Source organism: Paroedura picta, chromosome 9, assembly GCF_049243985.1.
Source record: "Paroedura picta isolate Pp20150507F chromosome 9, Ppicta_v3.0, whole genome shotgun sequence".
Lineage (NCBI taxonomy): Eukaryota > Metazoa > Chordata > Lepidosauria > Squamata > Gekkonidae > Paroedura > Paroedura picta.
The window spans coordinates 38328771-38350682 of NC_135377.1; the positions used below are offsets into that span (position 1 = coordinate 38328771).

At 40.2% G+C, this 21912-nt stretch overlaps 1 protein-coding gene across 5 annotated transcripts in view; it reads left to right on the forward strand.

The window, feature by feature from the left end:
• Positions 1-21912, forward strand: part of ST18 (ST18 C2H2C-type zinc finger transcription factor) — a 210537-nt gene that overhangs the window by 113173 nt on the left and 75452 nt on the right. For all 5 annotated transcript variants that reach the window (XR_013234132.1, XM_077352426.1, XM_077352429.1 and 2 more), the window contains 2 exons: positions 9859-9913; positions 13368-13398. Coding sequence is in view for 4 of the 5 variants with exons in the window: in XM_077352426.1 (XP_077208541.1) it covers positions 9859-9913; positions 13368-13398 (86 nt within the window). In the remaining variant the exon portion in view is untranslated. Of the gene's footprint in view, positions 1-9858; positions 9914-13367; positions 13399-21912 lie in introns of those variants that run through there.

Sequence of the window (21912 nt, forward strand, 5' to 3'; positions counted from 1 at the left end):
TAATGGGTTTAAACTTCAAGTACAACGATATAGGCTAGATATCAGGAAAAAAAATTCATAGTCAGAGTAGTTCAGCAGTGGAATAGGCTGCCTAAGGAGGTGGTGAGCTCCCCCTCACTGGCAGTCTTCAAGCAAAGGTTGGATACACACTTTTCTTGGATGCTTTAGGATGCTTAGGGCTAATCCTGCGTTGAGCAGGGGGTTGGACTAGATGGCCTGTATGGCCCCTTCCAACTCTATGATTCTATGATTCTATGATTCTATGATCAGAAGCTCATAGGGAAAAACAGCCATCTGGTCCTGCTGACTTTTTAAAATCATTTGTTGCTCACCAAAAAAAAAGAATGGGCAGGTGCCATGGTACCCATGGATACCACCCAGGGGATCCCTAAGTCAATATGTATCATTATTGTCTACCAGTGTTTCTTGCATTTGGACTTGACATTACACATCATTGACTCATATCCTGGTTATGGCATTGGGCTGGTAGCCATCAAAATATCTGGTATGCACAGCTGGACTGGGATAGTGGGGAAAGGCCAGTTGAATGAACTGGTACCTCCAGATGATGGCTGTGCACATGACTGCAACACTTTCTGTGATGCTAGAGACCACTGTAATGGACCAACAGAATGTATAAACCAGCCCCAAGTATTGAGTGTAAGTAAGGAACACAATCCTGTGAAATGTTACTCTGACCTCAGTGATATTAGACTGAAGTAACTCTTTGTAGGATTGTACTACAAGTGATTAACCCCCTGGTCCTTGCAGTTGGATGAAGCAGCCCTGCATACATCTGATTGTATGTAAGGTCATAATGTAGAGATAAGATGAGAAAGAGGTTCTCAGGCAACTAGATTTTAACCTTTCATCTAAGACGTTTGATAATGATTTGTTCATTTAAGCAGGCAAAAATACAGCTACAGAGATCAATCATCACACCTTAAAGGTAAATACTTCTCATACAGCACATGTTCAGCTATATCAGATTAAACTGTGCAAGTCTGTAAAGTTTATAAAAGTGTACCAAGAAAGAATCATGTGTTGTTTTTTGAAAGCACACAGGTCTCATGAGACACATACCTATGGAAAACACTATCATAGATGCTTTTCTTACTTTCCATTCTTAACTATATATGATCTCATCTTTACTAAATGGCACCCATGAGTCTTACCAGCAACTGTGGCTTACCATCATCTCTTCCTTTTAATGTATAAAGGAAAGACTTTCACCAGGTATATGAAACTCTTCATAAAGATAATGAAAACTAAACTGAAATATAACCAGGACTGTTGGTTTCATCCCTTAAACTCAACAAAATGTGCATTTTTTTCTTCGGGTTGATTAAAATGTTTTGACCTGGGTAACTACTTATCACAGTTGAAAGTTGGTCCATTAAAACAGGAACATTTGTATTTGTTATTTAATATAATGTCTGTAAAAAAATAAGTTCATCATTATCTGCAGTCTTTGGCATTAACAGATAAGTGTTTAACATAGATTGTGGATGGTACATCAGCATCAGTGTCAGTACAGTGTTGCAGCACACAATGCTGTCTATGCCAGGCGTATGGTTGAGGCCACAGTTGGGTCCTGGAGTTACCATCAGCAGGACCCTTAACATCAGTTAGATCAAGACCCTCGCTCCCATTGAAAGAGAGTTCTTGGCCCCAGTCAGACAGTGGGAGAGGTTGGGGCGGGGTTGTATCGCCATCTTTTAATGTTAATGTTTATTTTTATATTTTTAAGGGATTTAGGGGATTGGACTGGTTTTTATTTATTGTAAACTGCCACAAGTCCAAATAGAGTGTGGCGGTATATAAATATGAAAATAAATAAACAAACAAACAAACAGATAAATAAATAAATAAATATTATCTTCTGTGCTGAGGATATAACCTTGGTTCGGTACAAGGAGTTACAGAAGCTACACCAACAGCAGCCATTCTTCTGATGGCAAAGAGTTTGCTTGTTTATTTGCAGCATTGAATAAGGAATGGGGATGGAGGAACTTATGGTATTCTGGATGTGTTTTGATATTCATGGAGCCATCTACATAGGTATAATACTAAGGCCATTCTCACTGAGTTATTAAATCAGCGTCACCTATTCCGCCCTGGCAGTGCAGTGCCATGCTGGGCTACTGATTGGTGTTTTGTCTCAGGGCAGGTTGCCCCACCTCTTCCTGGTTCCAGACAGGGGACTTTCCCCCCCACTGCACTCAGTCCCCCCCAAATTTGTGCCTCCAAATGAGGCAGCCAGGCCAGTGGGGGCTGATTTTGATTTTTTAAGAATGGGATATTATGTTTCAACACAATACCCCATTCTGAAGAATAAAAGAATGCCCTAGGGAGCTCTGCCACACTGCACAACAAAGCCACCTAGGGCTTTTTTTTTGGCCCCTCTGGGATGATATAGTCAGGACGGCTAGGATGGCACAACCCATCCCTTCCCCATGGCACAGCTCTGACATAGGCCCCATTAGCATGTGGGGCACAAAAGGGAATGAAGGTGTATCCACATTCCCTTGCCCCAGGGCCTGGGACAGTCCCAGCCCAGCCATGACATCATGTGGAACCAGAAATTTGCCCTGCCACCAAACAGTGAGGCAGGACAAATTCCTGGTGCAGAAAAGGTCTGTATGACCTATATCACTTCAGACTGCAGATGGAAATTGCATGATTGTGTGTCTGTATAAAAGCATTTACTACCTTTTAGATGTCAGAAAGGAGGATAGAACCTCCAAGAAATCTTAATCTCTCTTACTGGTGTAGTCAGTAGGGAAACAGTACACAGCTTGGTCTGAGCCCTGTGGCACTTACAGATCTTAAAGATTAAAAAAAACTGTAGACTAAGGACATCGCCTCATCCATTCTGTCATACATCCAGCCAACTCACAAACCCACATACTTCTCTTAGTTGGATTTTCTCATAGTATATTATTATTACTGCCTTTATAATGGTTCTAAAATATTTCCATTGAAGCCATAACCAGTGGTCTGAGAACCGCAGCATAAATGAAGTCTTACAGACATTATAAGCATACTATGTGAGACAATCGATTTCTGGAGATGTGTAGAGCTGTTTAAAAAGTAAAAGTAATTTGACTTCATACCATGTGGTAGCATACAGCATAAAAACACATACAGTTAAAATTTCAGCGGGAGGACACAGCAAATCGTCCATCAGTCCCTAGATTGAGACAGAATGCTAGAAACAAGGGGTTCCTGTACGAAGACAGAGTATATTGAAAATGAATACAGGATACATTGTTTTAACATGCATAATTATTAAAAAGAAGTAAAAAGGTTGCTAGGTCCAGATTCTAACTGGAATTTCTAAAAAGGTCCAGATTCTAACTCCCTTGTCTAGAAGTTCATCTTAGTTCCAGTGAAAGATCATCCTAGTAAAGGGATTAATGGTACAGCCCTAAACAGAGCTACCCCATTCTAAGTCCATTGACTTCAGTGGATTTAAAAGGGTAGAATGTTGCCTAGACATGTCCTGTTATTGCCATTAGTTAATGCCAAGCAGCCTTGTTTGTCAGCATGCTCCAAGTTTGTATGGCAGGCAAAGATTGTCTTAAATGGCCGAGAATGACAGAGCAGCCATATCCAGTTTGCCCAGCACCCAGTTTCCTGAGGAGTAATGCTTTTTTTTTTTTAGGGAGGGGGTTGTTTTGTATGAGTGGCCTGTTTTATATGCAACAAACACCCACAGTCCAGGATGCTGGGTTTACACTGCTATGTTCATCATACTAAATAGGCCTAGCCTGTTTAATCTTAATCTGTTTAAACATCTGTCATAAATTCAAATGATTTTCCTAAAGAAAGAAAATCAATAGAAAGAATCACCTATATTGATTTGGCTGGTGTTCTTTGCCCATTGTGTGGTTTTTAAATATTCATGACAAAATGAAACCCAACTAACTGCGGCTGGGAAAAGAGGTAGCCTCTCCCTCCCCTTTTCTGCTTCACAATTAAAAGAGAAGTACAGTGATTGGTGTGGTATTTATTATGAAATGATGACAAAGGGGTACCAGTGATTTTAATAGTTTGAGCTTACAGGAGCAGTTGTTAATTTTGTCAGCAGAGTTGCAGGTGAAATAATGCACATTGGATAAATAGTCTGTATTGGTTTAACTGAACATAATATATAGTGTGTTCTGGAGTTGTTTGTCTCAATAGACTATAGTAATCAAAAGTAATGAACCTATTATGTGCAGGACCTTGGAGAGCATAGAATGGCAGTAAAAGTGTGGCACATAAAAGGTTTATTAAAGGAAATTAAAGTCCATCATTGCCACACCTGCTCCCCTATTATAAGTCTATGGCAGGTCAGTGCCTTCAATCACTAGTCAGCATCAGAGCACACCGCCATGTTTCCCATTACCATTGCAGTCACATTGCAACCAACTCCATACACTGTTTGAATAGCAGCAAGCCACTACCGGCAAAGTTTCAGTCTTTGATCAAACAAACATGTTATTTTTATAATCACAGGGGCTGCTAATCATTAGCAGTAAATCAAGCTGATGAAATCTGACATTCTGTTTCTCACCACTGGGTACTGTTGAAAATATGTACATTCTTTTCTGGTTTCAGATTCTATGCGACAAAAACGGAAGCAACAGAGTTATTCAAGTATTTGCATAACATTTTCAAAAATCTGTTCAAGCATTTGACTGCTTGTTTATTCCTGTAAAGAGCTATTTAGGTCATATGTCATGTACCATATGTTCTGTGTCTCATGTAGTCCTCGGTAATAATTAGCTGGAAAAAATAGAGAGGCACACAAATGTTGTTTCATCTTTCAATTGGCTAACTCAACCCCCTTTCCCTTCTCCATAGTCTTGAAAGGGGAGGTGTGCAGTGCTTTGTATAGACCTACAATAAGGCTCAACATATTGAGGAATAGCCTTCAACATTTGACCAAGGGAAATATGTTCACTTTTTAACAATTAGGTGAATAATGAGTTTGTAATAATACAAATGAGAAAAGTTCATATTTATAATTTTAGTGAATAATGAGCAGTTAGTAAGTCCTGTTTGCATATTAGACAGCCAGTGATGTTCCATTTGAATTTAAAAAATACTAAAAATCTGCAATATGAGAATGAAGCATCATAGAAACCAGGGAATATATCGAATAACCAGATGATCTAGATAACATTGTATTCAGCATTATCACTATAGACTCATTTACACAGCCACGTTTAATATGGTTATATTTGAATTAATGACATTTAAGGCCCCAGTCAACATGTTAATCCCCCCATATGGCATAGCCACAAAGTATACAGTCACATGCTACACTTTACAGCGAGACACGGAGAAGACACATTTCCATAAATGTACATACACACCAAGAACATCAAGATGATGCTAGCGTCCCTGTCTGGAAACTCACCTAGACAACTAAACCTTCCAAGAACTGATTAGCCCCTCCCCTAGTAAGTTTTTAATTTTGTAAAGAGGAGGCAGCTTAAATGATTTCAAAGTCTATTTTCTGTTGTATATGGAATATCTGTATCTTCATATTGTGCATTAAACCTGTTATGATATGCCCTGAGCCACCATGGAAGGGTGGAATGCAAAATAAAATAATAGTTATCATTATGTGACAAAATTATAAAACAGCACAAAAATAATTAAAATTAACAAACTATTAAAACCCACATTTGAAAATGACCTTAATGGTATTACTAGTGGGTGGTGCTAGGAAATAAGATAGAAAGAGATTGGTTCATTGGTCTGGACCTTTTTGAAGGCGAAGTTTGCTTTAGCTCCACACTTTCACAAACCGTATTCCTTCCCATGAAACTTGTGAAATACTGACTAGCAAACGAGACAATCTGTCAGCTGCACCAATGACCATAGGAATACTTAGCTAGCCTTAAGAGGAAGGCATAAAACCCAGAAAATCCTGGTAAGTATTTAATTAGCTGGAAACTGTATTTTTTAAAAAATTCATTATATCTCTTTGTATACCTCCCCTCTCAAATGAAGGGCTTTTCCGCACACCATAAATTTAGCGTCATGCTTACCTGGTGAAGACACTATGTTCTGGTCACTCCATGTGCTGGTCTACGACCATAATAAAACTAATTGAACTGAACTGGTCACTCCGCATGACATCGCCAAACTCCTGCATTCGGCCAGCAAACTGCTTGCTTGATTTACCTTTTTAAAGTATGAGTTGGTGAATCCCAAAAAGTGGATTCCCCAACCTATAAAGTTCTATCCCCCAGCAGACAACCAGCAGGCCACCAGCAAGAGAAATATATGGAGGCGAAGAAGTACTAGCTCTGCCTCCAGTGTCCCGTCCTTGCACCCACCTCCCTCTCCCTTCTTCCGGGGGATGAGAAGTGCTTTTTAAAATTGGAGAACAGCCTGGAGCAAGGAATAGGCAGACAAACATGCAGGCGATGCCAGAAATAAAATAATTATTTTCCAAAGTTGTAACACAAAGCATGCCTTTCTAAAGTCCCCCCTCCGAATCATGAATGCGATTAATGTTTAAAAGTATCAAAAGGGGTGGCATTCAAAGATGTATTCACTATACATCTATGATTCTATGCATAGACATTTTAATGGAGGTTTGGCCCTATTCCAACTCGTCCAGCCCTCCAGGCTGTTTCACAAATATATAGAGGAGGAACCATGGATAAGGATATATACTTACCTACATTGAGATTCACTTGCCTCTCATCCAGTTTGTGAGGATCTGGACCTCTTTGGCCACTGCTCAACCCCAGTTCCTGGTCATTTATGAATAAACTAAATATCACCAGCCCTGCTAATGATTCCTGTAGGACCCCACTGCTTACTTGCCTTCATTGTGAGAACTGTGCATTTATTTTTACTATTTTCTTTCTATTGTTTATCCAATTTTTGTTTTCTTGTCCCATGACTGCCAAGCTTACTTAGGAGTTTTGAGTAGGTATCTTGCAAAAAAACAAAATAAAAACAAACAAACAAAAAAAAACCCTTTTGAATGTCCGGTTATATAATCCCTCCTACATACCTTTTCACCCTTTCAAAGGACTCCAAAAGGTTTGTGAGTTAGGATTCCCCTTTGCTGAGTAGCCGTTACATGGGTATGTGCCCTTTAATAATGAACATAGATTTGAAGATTAATTTATTTCTCTGCCATCTCTCAATCTTCCTTGGTCATCTAAAGGCCCAAGTGCTTCTCTGGCTGGTTTCCTGTTCTGGATATTTTTACAGAAGTGGTTATTGTTTTTCTTGATGTTTTTAGCAAACTGCTCCTCAAATTCTATTTTTATATACCTAATTATAGATCACATTTTTTTCCAGATTCTGTGTTCCCTTCTGTTCACTACATGGGGAAAACATTCCAGCTGGGTGTAGTGGTTAGGAGTGCAGACTTCTAATCTGGTGAGCCGAATTTGATTCCGTGCTCCCTCACATGCAACTAGCAGGGTGTCCTTGGCTTCGCCACAGCACTGATAAAGCTGTTCTGACTGAGCAGTAATATCAGGGCTCTCTCAGAAGAAGAGTACCTCACAGGGTATCTGTTGTGGGGAGAGGAAAAGGAAGGCGAATGTAAGCCGCTTTGACTCCTTCAAACTCAGACTCCTTCGGGTAGAGAAAAGTGGCATATAAGAACCAACTCTTTTTCTTCAACACTGCTTTATTTTTTATGCTTCCTTGACTTGTGTCGATAACCACACAGACATTTTTTTTAGACATTCAGTAACCAGGGGAATTAATTCTATCTGGCTATGTCATCACCCATCTAGCATCAGATGGCAGGGGCAATTGAAGCAAGGCCTCTGAAGTTTTATTGAAGACAGCCAGTTTGGTGTAGTGGTTAGGAGTGCGGACTTCTAATCTGGCATGCCGGGTTCGATTCTGCGCTCCCCCACATGTAGCCAGCTGGGTGACCTTGGGCTCACCATGGCGCTGATAAAGCTGTTCTGACCGAGCAGTACTATCAGGGCTCTCTCAGCCTCACCTCCCTCACAGGGGCCTTTTATGCATGGTGGCAGCTACTGCGCACTGTCGCCATGCCATTGCAGCGGAGCAGGATGCCCTGCCGTTCCCTGTGTATGCACGGGGGCGGGGCATGCTGTGCTGCCCCGATGTAGCGTGCGCTTATGTGCTGAACGCCGGGCCCAGAAGGTAAGCTGGAGCGGTGCGGGGGACAGCCCAGAGGGGGAGTGGGGGTGCCCAGGCCCCCTCTGCATACCCAGGTGGGGGCAAGGAGTCGCCCCTGCCAGCTCCGGGGCTCCATGGAGCCCACAGGGGCGTATGATGTTCTTAGCGTAGGATCGTGGCTGGGCGGGCCAATAGGCCTGGAGCTGGTGATTAGGCACAGTGCCAGCCCACCGCAACCTAGGAAGCTACTGAAGATCCCGTGTTTGCTTAATGCAGGCCTTCCATAGCCCTGGGCCAGGAGGCACTTGCACTGGCAGCGGCAGTGAGAGTTATCATGGATTTTCCCCGAAGTGCTGCTGCCGCCAACGCAGGCATTGTGGTCCGTGCATAATGGGCCAGGGTGTCTGTTGTGGAGAGAGGAAAGGGAAAGTGACTGTAAGATGCTTTGAGACTCCCTCAGGTAAAGAAAAAGGCATATAAGAACCAACTTTCTTCTTCTTCTTCTTCTAAATAGCTTCTAACTATTCTCTGGGATCTGACATTCTTGTGTTTCCCTTTCAATGGACTTTTAATAGCTCTCCTGAGAAGTCTCCCTTTTGAAATCAGTAATGCTGAACTTAATAGTATTGTGCTCATTGTCCTGAGTTCATGCAAGAACATCTGTATCTCTACCAAGTCCAAGATCATTTCCCATTTGGTTGGTTCTGTGATTTAATGTTCCAGTGCACATTCATTTATGAGATCTAGGAATCTCAATTCTACAACATGTCTTGAGTACATTTTTGCCCAGTTGGTGTTGGAAGACGCTTTCTGTGCAATGTTTCCTGACTTGTGAGGCTGTAACAGGAACTCTCTTCGCCATAGAGTTTGTGAGATATATAGGGACACTTACCGCTCACCTTTGATCTCATTGACCTGTCCCTAGAGGGTAATTTCCTGTTTCCCCTGTCTGTCTCCCTTCTTCTCCTCCATCTTTCAATCCTGCAACACGATGGAAGGGAGATGCCTCAAGCATGGATGCTATTTAGAACAGGAACCTTATCTTTACCTCTAAGTATGTAGAATTATGCTCTCTAATAAATAGTTGTATTAGTTAAGTACCATATCTTCTTGGTTCCTGCAAGGTGGAGGATTAAAATAGAATATGTAAGAATGATGCTTTTGATTTTTTAAAAACACGAACACGTTAACTATTAAGGCCACAAGGAAATTTGCTGTTGAACTGAAGTTGCAGAGATTTCTCTCCATGTTTTGTCACTCTCTGTTAATGTCTGGCTTTGTTATTACTTTGTCCATCAACAACAGATTCACCATTAAGCTGTATCTAATGGTGAGGTTTGTTTCGACTGTTTTTTCAAGCCCCCTCGATGCACCTGTACGATGTCCCAAACCCATTACTGCTACCAGCGTGACATAGCAATGCAGTCTCTTATGAGCAATGCATCCCTCCCTCCATACTTATTTAACTTCAGTGGGATCAGAAAGCAAATCTTCCCTTGTAGACATTGGCACTTGTCCACAAAGAATAATTAGCAATTGCTTAATTAAATATTTTTCCGTTATGAATATCTTCTGAACTATGCTTAAATAATATTCACAGATGGCAGTTTATATGAGTGACAAGATTAATAAGTTCTTGGCCTATGGAAACTTTGTAAGACACGTCAACAGTTCCTCCACTATTGCCTTTGATGCCGAGGAGGATTAACGAAAGACTTTTTCTTACTATTTTAGATGGATGCAGATGGTGAAGATAAAAAGCTGTGCACACGCTCGAGAGGAACCAAGGGTGAGTTAGAAGACTTCTTCTACGACCCTGTGCCCATCACACCATGAAATATAATGACTTCTACACTTGGTTCCACATGGGTAGCCAGTGAGTCTACACCTTCCTAAGGACTCATTTTTATCAAGAGGGAACAAATTGCAGACATAAAGAGGAGACATGTTATTGGATATGTGTGTGGGGGGGGAGGTGGGAATCTTGTTTTGTATGTCTGTTTTATGTATTTAAACCAGTGGAATCTATAAAACCAATGAAGTTTTATTCTGGGTATGAGTTTTTGCATATATGAACATTTTGTCAGACATCTTCAGTATCTGAAGAAATGCGCATACACACAAATGCATATACCCAGAATAAAACTTCATTGTTCTTAAAGATACTACTGGACTCAAACTTTGTTCTGATTATTCAAACCAACACAGCTACCTACCCGAATCTCTTCTATGTATGTTGAAGCTGTAAAAAGCCAACTGATGCTTATGGATATTTTAAGATGGAACGGCTCTGACAATACAAACAATGGTTTGATAGAAGAATGCCCTGTACAAAATGAGAATTATCCCTTTCAAATAATATGCTAAATTGGTTTTACAATTTCTTGTGTATCTGTTTTCTGTTGGATCAGTTTTGCTGTAGGTGAGAAAAACTATTTTTAAATTAAATCTGGCTCTGTTTCTTTCTGAAAGCACTACAATATTTCTAATGTTTTTAAATATATCTTTTTGAATTTATGATAAAAAGTTAAACTTTCTGTTTCTCTGTCATCAGTTAAGGAACAGATGGTAATGTAATATTGAGATTAAAAGGCCCCTTAATGAGCTAAACATCTGGAAAACATGATTGACTAGCAATACAACCCCTAAAGGAAAACAAGTTTTTATTATAATTGATCATGCTTTTTGTGACCCTTGATAGTGAGTGGGAAAATGTAAAATAAAATGAATAGGACATTTTGCCTCCATTTGAAATATATTCTGGTTTCAGATTATGTTGCATAACTTAAGCAGATAGGTATTTATGTTTAATTTGCCAGTACCAGTTAATGGGACCGTGTCTACTCCAATGGTGTTTTCATATGTGACCCCATAAAGACACTGTGAAGTACCTATTCTGTTATACCAATTTGTATTGGTAGAGAAAAGCGGCCTATTAGAACCAACTCCTCCTTCTTCTAATGCAAGATAGAAAGGGGAAGACAGCCATTTAAAAAAGTTAATGTATATTCTGACCAATTTTATTCAAAAGGCAATTTAGGCATTACTTGCAAAAGGGCTGTATGGACTTATCCTTACTCCTTTAGGATACACAACCAGAAGACAGACAGTGTTTCCCTTGAAACATCCTCACATTGTACAGCAGTGGTCCCCAACCTTTCTGAGTCTGGGGACCGGCAGGGCATCGGACCGCGCCCGCTCATTGGGCCGTGCTCGCGGGCCATGCCCGCGCATCGGGCCGCACCCGCGGGTCGCACCTGCACAGGCCACGCCCGCGCATCGGGCCGCGCCCGCACGGCCCGGCCCTGATTCCCTCTCCCCGCTCTCCCACAGTAAGAAGCTTCCCGGGCCGCGAGCTTGCGGCCTGGGAAGTTTTTTACTGCGGGAGGGGCGGGGAGAGGGAGCTGCGGCCCGGCGCCATGGCCTTCGCGGCCCGGCACCAGGCCGCGGCCCGCAGGTTGGGGACCACTGTTGTATAGCATAAAATCAGCTAGACAAACTACATGACCCATTCTCATTTCACACACACACACCTACACAGATGAGCAAGTGGACCAAACAAGTCTGAAACTGTGGGCTTTTAGGACAGAATGTATTTCTGGAGTTCAGTTGATTCTGTCTGCTTGACACTCTGGAGAGCAGCTGCCAATCAGAGCAGAAGGCAGCTTCACATGTTTACATGGTCAGGGTAGTGTTTCAACAGTCCAGCCACATGAAGAAGGGCTGGCAAGTACACACTGACCACTCCTGGCAGGTTGTCATTTCCTTGTTTAGTACTCTGCTGATGGAGTTGGTCTTTTAAATGTCACTCTAATTACACTGGTCATGTAAAAGAGCTTCTTCAGTGATGATCACAAATATGGACATGAGCTTAACATTGTTATTTTTAAAGGTCTTTAGTGATAAGGTATTTACTGTTAAAGTCCTTACTCATCAAACTAACTATTGAGAGTTGAATTGTGAATTGTTGTACCAATGTGTTAAAATGAGAGCCTAGCTAAACACTATGACATCCCAAAGGGAGATAAATGCCCAGGTATCCTCCTACAGTTAGATATGGAATCTGCTTTTCTGATGGTTTTAAAACAGTTGATTTTGGCACCCCTCACCCGGTCACTGATATGGTGCTCATGAAGAACACTGGGTTGGATCCAGGATCCTTCTGAGGGAACAGAAATCTTGTTTCTCCAAAAGATCTTTACTGTATGAGAAGAAGCACCTTTGAAGGAGTGGGAAGCTGTAAAGATCTCTTCTGCTTTCATCAGAAATGTTTTTAAACTACATTTTGTCTGTTTTTTTTAAGATGAAATTTTGTAAAATACTACCACAAATTGGATAGCCATTTTGACAAAATAGAAAATGAAGCCAAGCAGTGGCTGTGGTTGGAGTTCATTTCTACTAAAAACAGTGTGGAGGGCAAAGACAGTTTGTTCTTCCCTCCTTGTGTGTGTATAATATGTATAATTGATCTTGAATAAAACCAGCAATAAATGGCTATTTTGAGATCTGACTCAGCCCAAGCAAAAATGAATGCAGCATTTCCACAGAGTTCTGTAAGATCTGAATCAATCCCTCAATGTGGCGAGCAATTGCAATACTATAATGAAATTACTGCTACATATCTGAACACTATAGAGAGCCTCCATCCACTTAAATCTGCAGGGAGTGATGGAGTAACTGCCCAGGTTTCATTTAACAGTTTCTAATCAGAGTTAATTCCCTGCCAGACTTTCTTTAAATACTGAAAAGGTGATCCCTCTCATTTAGCTAGCTAGTTAAACATACTTAGGGTTTAAAATGCCTGCCTCTTGCACACACATGCTTAATACAGCGACAATGTTTTCCCAGAAGTGGGGTAACGGATGCTGCCTGTGCAACATGAGCAATCTTCAGAAGCACCTGTTGGCTCTTTCAATATGCTGTGTAGCCTTGTGTGGGCAGGTATTTGTAAACACCAGCTTTTATCCATTCCCAAATCAAATTATCACTTAGAAAATAAAGCTTTCTTGTTACACATCTAATTAAAAAAAAAACCTAGAAAGGTACACCAGCTGTTTTTCTCTGTGGAAGAACATCATCTGTATCCTGAGCAGAGTTCAGCAGTTGTCATTATCAACAGTAATCCTGTGGTTAGGAGAAAATAGTCACCTGTGCTGTCTCAGTCTTTGCTCTGTCACTGAAAAAAGGCAGGTGCATAGGACTCTACATGTAAACTGATCCATTCTTCTTTCTGTTATTAACAGCACACGTGGATTCGATAGCACAGGAGCTCAGGTAAGTTCTGAGATGTTTGTCTCTTGACTTTGTTATAGGAAAATACCCTTGGTCTGCACATTTATTGGATCTCATGGTTAGAAACAGAGTGAATCTTGAGTTCATAATGCTTGGGGTTATTTTACATGCCCGGAGGAGGAGCAGTGACTTTTCACCAAAACATACAACCCAGGGGTTCTTAAAGTATGAAAGCTGTTAGAAGACATTAATGTCCCTGTTAGTTTATTTAGTGAGTGTCTTAAGCGGAACATGAAATAGCCCATTTGTCCTCTGTTATTCCAAACAGATTTTTTTTTTGCACAGAAATAAACATGAATGTGAATTCCTTTCCCCTTCTCCCTGTTATCTGATGGATTGTATAGAGGCTCAAAAGAGACAACCATGCAAGTAGGCCATCTAGGTGGCCAGTGACTGTGGCCTGTAGCAAGATGGTGGCAGTAGCAGGGAGTGTCTCTTCTTTGTTTGGTTACTATAGGTCTTCTTCCTCACTGCTATAGTTTTACTTTTATACTGATCAGTATATTTTATGTGTGTGTATAATACCGTCGTCCTAGCCAACTTATGATGATGTTGTATGATTTTTAAGGCAAGAGATGTTCGGAGGTGGTTTGCCATTGCTTTATTCTGCATAGCAACCCTGGAACTCCTTGGTTGCCGCCCATGTACTGTATACTGATGTATTTTGATGAGCAGGCAGATATGCCTCAAATGTGTAAAAAAACATTCAGAAAATACTAAGTGTGGGTCTACTGTTGTAGAAGTTACTAGCAACTTCCAGTAGTAGCATGGAAAAAGCAGACAAGACATCAGGAAAGGCAGACAGATGATTGGGAAGGACAGAACTCTGCGTCATTTGCTTAGATCATCCAAGGGTGTAAGGCTGTCTCCAGACTTTTCCATTGTTTCCTTGCATTATGTTTCTTAAAGCACACAATGGTCTCAGTTCCTTCGTTTTCTTTTTCTACATTTGGACTGGGCTAGGAAGAGTGAACACTGCCTGCTAAACAGGCTGTCCTTATCTTCCTTATATTTAGTAGGTTTGAAAATGCATTCTCTTGACTTTGTAAAGCTATTTTGTGGATAAAATCATGATGCTTTGTAGAGCTATTTTGCAGATAAGATCTCAACACACCACCATGACCTTCCCCCAACTTTTAATATAGTGAGAGAACTGGAGGTTCCTTGGCCACCTTCAGAGGGAGATTTTGACAGTTTCAGATACCTTTCATAGGACCAAGGTTAACATGGGAAATAATACATATTTCCTTTCCAATTGGGTTCTTCTTGGACAGTCTGAAGGAGGCAGTGGTTTACCCTCTTCAGGACCTGTCCAATTACGGCATTTTTTTCACGCCTAGTGGGTAAGATGATTAAGAGGGCTGCCATGGACCAATTGCTAGCATATCTGTTGTGGCATTACTGCATAGCAATGCAGAAGTGCCTTTTAAATAAATAAATAAATGTTGGGCGGGGGGGAAGAAAGTTTCAGTTCATGAGAGAACTACTGTGCTGTTATTGGTGGCTTGCTGTGATTGACAAGCCAAGGAGGGAGGAAGAAGTTTGTTTTGCTTTCCCTTGCAGCCTTGTCAAAAGGAAACACACACACACACACACACAATGGGGCAGAGGGAAAATGCATGAGGGGTCTCCTGTGAGGAGGGCTGAAAATGTGAGGTTTGCCATCCTGTGTTTGCAAGCAGGAAGCCATTTGTCTTTTACTCCTCCATGTGGAAATTGTCTCTGTACTGGCCATCAATAATCCAATACAGTCACCAGGAAGCCCCAAGGCCAGAAACAGCATCCTAGTAAAAGTCTACTCTTGAGTATATATGCAACAGATATTCTTGTAAACCCGCAGTATGGGCATCAATATCTGAATTTTAGGTGTCAGAGCACAAACAAGGTTGTGAAACTTGTTACATAATTTTTATTTGCCCTTGTATTGGTATTGGGTCACGGAAAGCATTAGATAAAATAGTATATAGCACATTATGTAGATTAAAAGATGGCAACAATCCTTCACAGGAAAAAAAATCATTCAGTTCTTCACATCCTACTTTTAAAGTGCTGTAGCAAGGAAATTGCAAGGACATGTCAGAATGCCAGTGAAATTTAGCTTTCAGCTGAATGGCCATGTAATCCAATACATCTTTTAGCAAATGCAGACATGGTAAAGACTAGGGTTTACCAAGCATGACCCCAAAAATTCTAACATGAGACTGTCCTATGTCTGACATTCAAATCAAGAAACTTAGCATCTTTATGTAAGCAGTGTCTTAATACCTTTAATTTATTTATACTACGCATTTCTTCCCAGTAGGGACAGAAGCAGTTTACATTCTTCTCCCCACCTTAACATGGGGAGGGAGAAAGCCCTGTTTTAGAGAAGCAGATGATGAAAGCCTTTAATGTTTCAGAATGCCAAATTGCTCCCTGCTGCTCCTGAAGGCAGGGTTCAAAACGTATATTTAGAATTACACCTTCTGAAATTTACAGGTGGAAGCTAATTGGGATGGAGTGAAGAAGCTGCAAATGGAGAAAGGGTTAAGTACTTCCTTTTCTTTCCCACTCTATAGAACTGCCTTCTGAGCTTTTAAAGTACTGTTCCCTTAAAGAGCCAGGACCATCTCACGCATGTTTGTGAATCTCATGTAGTTTCAAACTCTCACCTTCTATTTGAAAAGATGCACAGTACATTCTTAAGCAGAGCTGAATTTCCCATTGACTTCAGTACACTTAGGAGGAAGTAGCTCTGCTTTGCTTGCACCGTTGGTCTATAAATCAACTTGCTGAATTACCAAAGCTGTATTATGCCATATATAGTCTCTTCTTTATTTGTATGTATTAACATTGTGTGTGTATAAACACACATACATGCACACACACACACAAGGAAATATATTTTTTTTAAGAAAAGGAATATTTTAATTCTTAAGGCTTTCATTGTTCTGAATAAAGTGCACAGTGCTTTAGCCATTAACACATTTCGGCTTGCTTCAGACTTAACATGAAATCCTAGTGATCATCCAAGTATTTGTTGAGGGAAGCCAGGATGAAATGATCATGTGTGAGCCAAATCCTGGTTTCACAACTAACTGTGGGCAAACTGAATCGTGGCTTTATAAGTTAGTCTGTTGTATATGATGCTACTTGAGCTTCCGGTATTCATAAATCACCTTTATTTATGACTTCCTACCACAGTTACTCTAAAGAGATGAAGAACTGTACCAGGAGTAAGTACTGCCCCCTGAAGCCTGAAAAGCTGAACTGAATTGATAGATGAGGTATCTGCCATTTCCTGTGGGTAATCATATTAGTCATGCTAAACTGGAAAATGTTTGATGGCCATCTTCAACTTAGCAAAAATAGGATAGTTTTCTTACCATTAGACGAAGGGTTAAGTACTGTCCAAGTCAGTAAATGCTTGTTTATCCTCAATGTAAACATTTCTATTTCATGTAAGCAAGTTATGAGGTTATCTACATATTTATAACAAGAAAAAAAGCTACACTTGAATCCTATATATTTTATTTGTTTATTATTGCATTTTCACACCACTCTTCCAAGGAGCTCAGGACAGTTTACAACATAGTAAAATAATACAGATTCATATCAATTAAAATATTTCATTATAAAATACAGAAGACTAAACATGATAGTTAAAATTGCTGTTACTTATTGCCTATACCTTACTGCTCAGGAAAGGCCCTTCATCCTCGACAGTTGCAGGAGAGTGGGGAGAAAGTCAGATGTTTAAACTTGTTTTAACATTAGAGATGTATAAGCAATGCTTAGAGAGGCCAGTTCACTGATGGATTTTTGGGCCTCAACCATAGGCCTGGTGCAACTGTTGTAGGTTCCCTCTGGGAGAGTGTTCCACCTGGCTCTGGTTGAGGCCCGATTGACTTCTCTAGGGCTGGGGATCTTTAGCAGTTTTTGCATGCTGCAACATAGGCTCCTTTGAGGGACACAGGGGAGGAAGTGGCTCCATAGATATTACGGTCCCAGACCGTTTAGGGCCTTAAATGTTAATATCAACACCTTGAATCTGATTCAGTCCTGAACTTGGAGCCCAATGCAGCTGGGAGCATACTGGTCAAATGCATTCTTTAAACCCAGTTCCAGTAGGGAGTCAAGCCCCTACATTTTGCACCAGCTGGAGCTTCTGAATTAGGCACAAGGGTAGTCCTGCATAGGGATGGCTGCAATAGTCTTAACTGGAGGTGACTGTTGCACAGATCTCTATGGCCAGGTCAGACACAAAAGCTCATACCTTGAATAAAACTTTGCTGGTCTTAAAGGTGCCACTGGACTCTAAATCAGATCAGTCACAGATTGAGTGCTTGCTTGTCAGGCCTTGTGAAGAATACTTGGGAAGTGGTGTGCGTGACCTGGGCCTCCATAGATAATGTGGAGTCCAGAGTCATGCCTAGGCTCTTGATGGTGGCCTGAGTTATTAGCTGAACCTCATCAAGGGCTGGGAGCTGTAGTGCCTCATCTGGGGCGTACTGATTGTTACAAGGCTGATTCCATAGTGAGTAGTAGCAGCTGTCTATCAACCCATTTATAATCAACCAAAGGCATCAGTCCAATATCATCAATCATGATGAAGGATGTCAGTAGTCTTGCAGCACTAGAATGGACACCTGCCCATCAGCCCTGGATTATCCATTAAGCAAAATAAGCATGTGCTTGGGGCACCAAGGGAATGAAGGCACCACAGAGACTTGTGAGCTTTTTTTGCTTACATTGCTTACAGCTATTTAGTGTTAAATAGTTTTTAAAAAGTTTATATTTAATATAGTTATGGGTTCTGGCCTGGAAGATGGCCTGGAAGAAAACTGAATTTTTAATTTCTTATTTCGCCTTCAGCACTTTTGAGTCTTAATGTGATTGCATTTAAGCCATGGAATGACTGAGGGGCACCATGGTTGAACTATGCTTGGGGCACCAGTTGGCCTTAATTCGGTGCTCCTGGCCACACTTTGCAACTTCTTGGAAATATTTCATCTGAGATAAACAGAGCCCTGCAACCACTGCACAAGGGGCCTAAGTAAATGCATGTACTGTTATTCATTAATATGTATTATTCCTTGTCAGTATAATTGGACCCAACTGCATACATATAAGTAATTTTCTACGTTCATCTGAATCAAGTATATAGATACAATAGCTTAATTCTACAGGTAGACGTTACCTGTTTTCAGTGTATATGTGTATATATATATGTGTTTTGAATCATTTCTGTATATACAACATTAAGTGAATACTGTCTTCCTGAGTATTCAGAAGGTAGATTAGATGGAGGAACATTCTATCATTATTTACTTTTTTCACTTTTAATTATTGCACTTGATGAAAACAGGAAAATGAATTCTAATCATGTGACTCCCCCTCTCCCAGGTATAGGCACATATATGTATCAGTTAAACTTGCAGAATACATAGACTGGCTGTGTCAGAGTCCATTGTGACTATTCTTTGATGTTAAAACAGTGATGGCATTAACTGCATGGATAGCTGATTATATCTGGGTCTCCTGATCAAACTCCATGGCCATTCCCAATGTAGATGGAGCTGTTATATGGAACATTATAAAACAGTAACCACTGTTATGGTATCTGTCTATTTTTACCTTTTAGATACGTATGAAGTTACTTTCATAAATAGTTTAAACAGAAATTATCAGCATGTAGCACACATATTTATAATATTAATGAGGCTCATCTACCCTGGACATAATTCAGAGCAATAATAAAGAGTTTATGCTGAAATTCTTTAACCCTTATTACTGCATCTTGTATGTCAACCATTTGCACTACCATTAATTAAGCAAGTTATAAATGTAAACCATTATTGCAATAAATTTTATAGGTCCATAGTCCTTCTGGAGCCTCCCTTGTTTCTTTCTTTAGTTTTTAGATCCCTCATTAATTAGCTGTACCTGAAAGCTTGACTACAGCTTAGATACATTTTAGTCAGGTATTTCAAGACACATTTTAGTCAGGTATTTCTTCACCCTCTCTCAGGGTTGGTAGTCTCTTGCTCTCACAGATTATGTACTGCCATCAAAGTGAGCAGAGTTTACCATATTGATATGGATTACCATATTCAATGGCAGATCTAGAACTCTGAACACTTTGAGTATGTGATATAGGTAGAAAACTTGAAGGGAACTCTCTGTATGGAATATTCTGTGTGTGCCTTCACATTTTGTGTGCTGATTTCAACTCACTGTGGTTACTTACCATCAGTGTAAGCACATTTGCCAATACACTAGGAAAAAAAGATGACCAGAATGCTGTCCCCTGATCCACTGTAAGAAGCCCCATGAACCCATCTTGGTTGCAGCAGAAATTATCAGGCCACGCTCTGTCTTCACTACTGGAACGGGTATGGACAGGATGTTTTGTTGTAAAAACTACCAAGATAGGTACAAGAAAGCAAAAGTTGCTTAAATGGAAGCTTGTCTATCTTTAACAAAATATGTCCCTTAATTCCTAAAACTTAGACTTCTCCTTCTTTGTTTTCTTAAATAACCTGTATCGCAAGACAAACACATTAATGAGAGTTCATAAATTAGATTTCGGTTTGGGTCTGAAAAAACAGTTTCAAGCCATTTTCATTGGTGGGAGGGCCACTTATATCAGAGGAAGGCTCCTTGGGCTGAAGTTAAGCTTCTCAGAGGATGGTTGGATCTTCCTCAATAATTATAAGAATTTGTTAGATTTGACTGATAATATCCTGAGGGACAGATATGAAGCCATACTTGAATACAGGGTAGACACACTCCAGGTTTCAATCGGACACTTACTAGTGGTAACTCACACCAGAGTTAGGATTCTTTATTTAAAAATTAAAAAGTTAAAACTTGTATCTTTGATTATTCTTTTAAAATGTTTTAATAGAACCTTAAAAAACATATGGGCAGAAAAAGTTGTTGAGCTCTATTGATAAAGGCAGTTTGTCTTTGTGTTCTGCTTACTGGCTGTACGGCCAAGGGGGCTTGGGAAATCTGCTCCCCATTCAGTATGCACAGTATGACTGGAGCAGGTACTGGTTGGGACTCAGCAACAATCAAAACAATTCTGAGCAGGAAATAAATAAGATATGAAAAATGTTATTCTTGCCACTCATATTTGCTAAAAATAACTACTGCTAGTAGTAGCAGAGTAAACAGCAGCAATTATTCTTCTCCATTACAGATTTCTTGCTGTCTGCATGTCCATATACATAGCATTCTTTTAAAAATATTTTTGTGTTAAAAATGTGCAGCAATAATACAATTGTACTGTGTATATGTTAAACTATATGCCTGGGTTGTTTGTCCAATGATATTTAGATTCCCCCCCATGCTTCACAATGAACTCAAGGCACGCATAGATTTCATTATAGCTGTATGCCTTCTCCTGGGTTATTACCAACTTCCTATCATTCTGGCCTTTTTACATGCTTCTTTTTATTTCCTCAGTCATTTCACAGTCCAATCGTTCTTTTTGGTCAGGTGGCCTATAACATTAGTTTACTGTCTGAAACATCTCCAGCCTCAAAGCATAATGACTCAATAGCATTATCCATTCCTCCCCATCCTCCTCTTTGGAGAACTAATAAATTCTCTTTCCCAACAAGGCTACACCATCACCCCTTCCATCCATATTATTTTTTAAAAGAAACAGCCCTTTGATATTGAAATTTTATCCTGATTTCAGTTACATCATAATGTGTCTTCTCCTAAATTACTATGTATAGCTGCCCTCCCATTGCTATCCCACTTTCTTCTTTGGCTATTTTGCCCTAATATTAGTGTTCATGAATCCTTATCCCCCTTTTATCTTCATTGCCATCCAAACCTTTATGTGTATGCCTTTCATCTCTGTTTGGTCAGTGTGCTTGCCCTGATGTCATTAAGCATAGATTAAACTAAACTCCTCCTCAGAACTGTAATTGCTCACTCTTGGTATGGAATGAGCATTGATCTTGTTGAGCAGGAGGTTTTCTCTCCATTCTTTTTACCCCTCTTCCAAGTCATATCATAACATACCGCCCTATTGTATGGTCTTAATTCAGTGATTGACCACAAGTAAATCCAACCCATTGCATAGCATCCTCTAAACTGAGACTGTGAGCTTTGACCATGAATCTGTTTTATAAGTACATAAAGGAAGAAGCAGCTGAATGTAGGGCAGCAGCCTTTTAAAAAGATTTTATGAGGAAAAATTCTGTACATATGTAAAAAAAAATATTTTTCATTATGGCATGTCTGGTGGGGGAAGGTCTAATTTTTCCATGGAGTAGATATAGTATATTTTATGTACTGCTGGGAGTAACAATTAATAGAAAACTGATTTTTGGTGAAATCAGTACTATGTATGCAAATTACATGTGTTAATATTGGAGTGTAGACCTCATCCAAGAGGGAGAGGGAACAGGAAATGGATTGCCCTTTCCTTCATGTTGAACTCACAGGAAGTGGCTTGTTACACAGGAGTAATTCTAGTATATTGCCAAAGTTTTG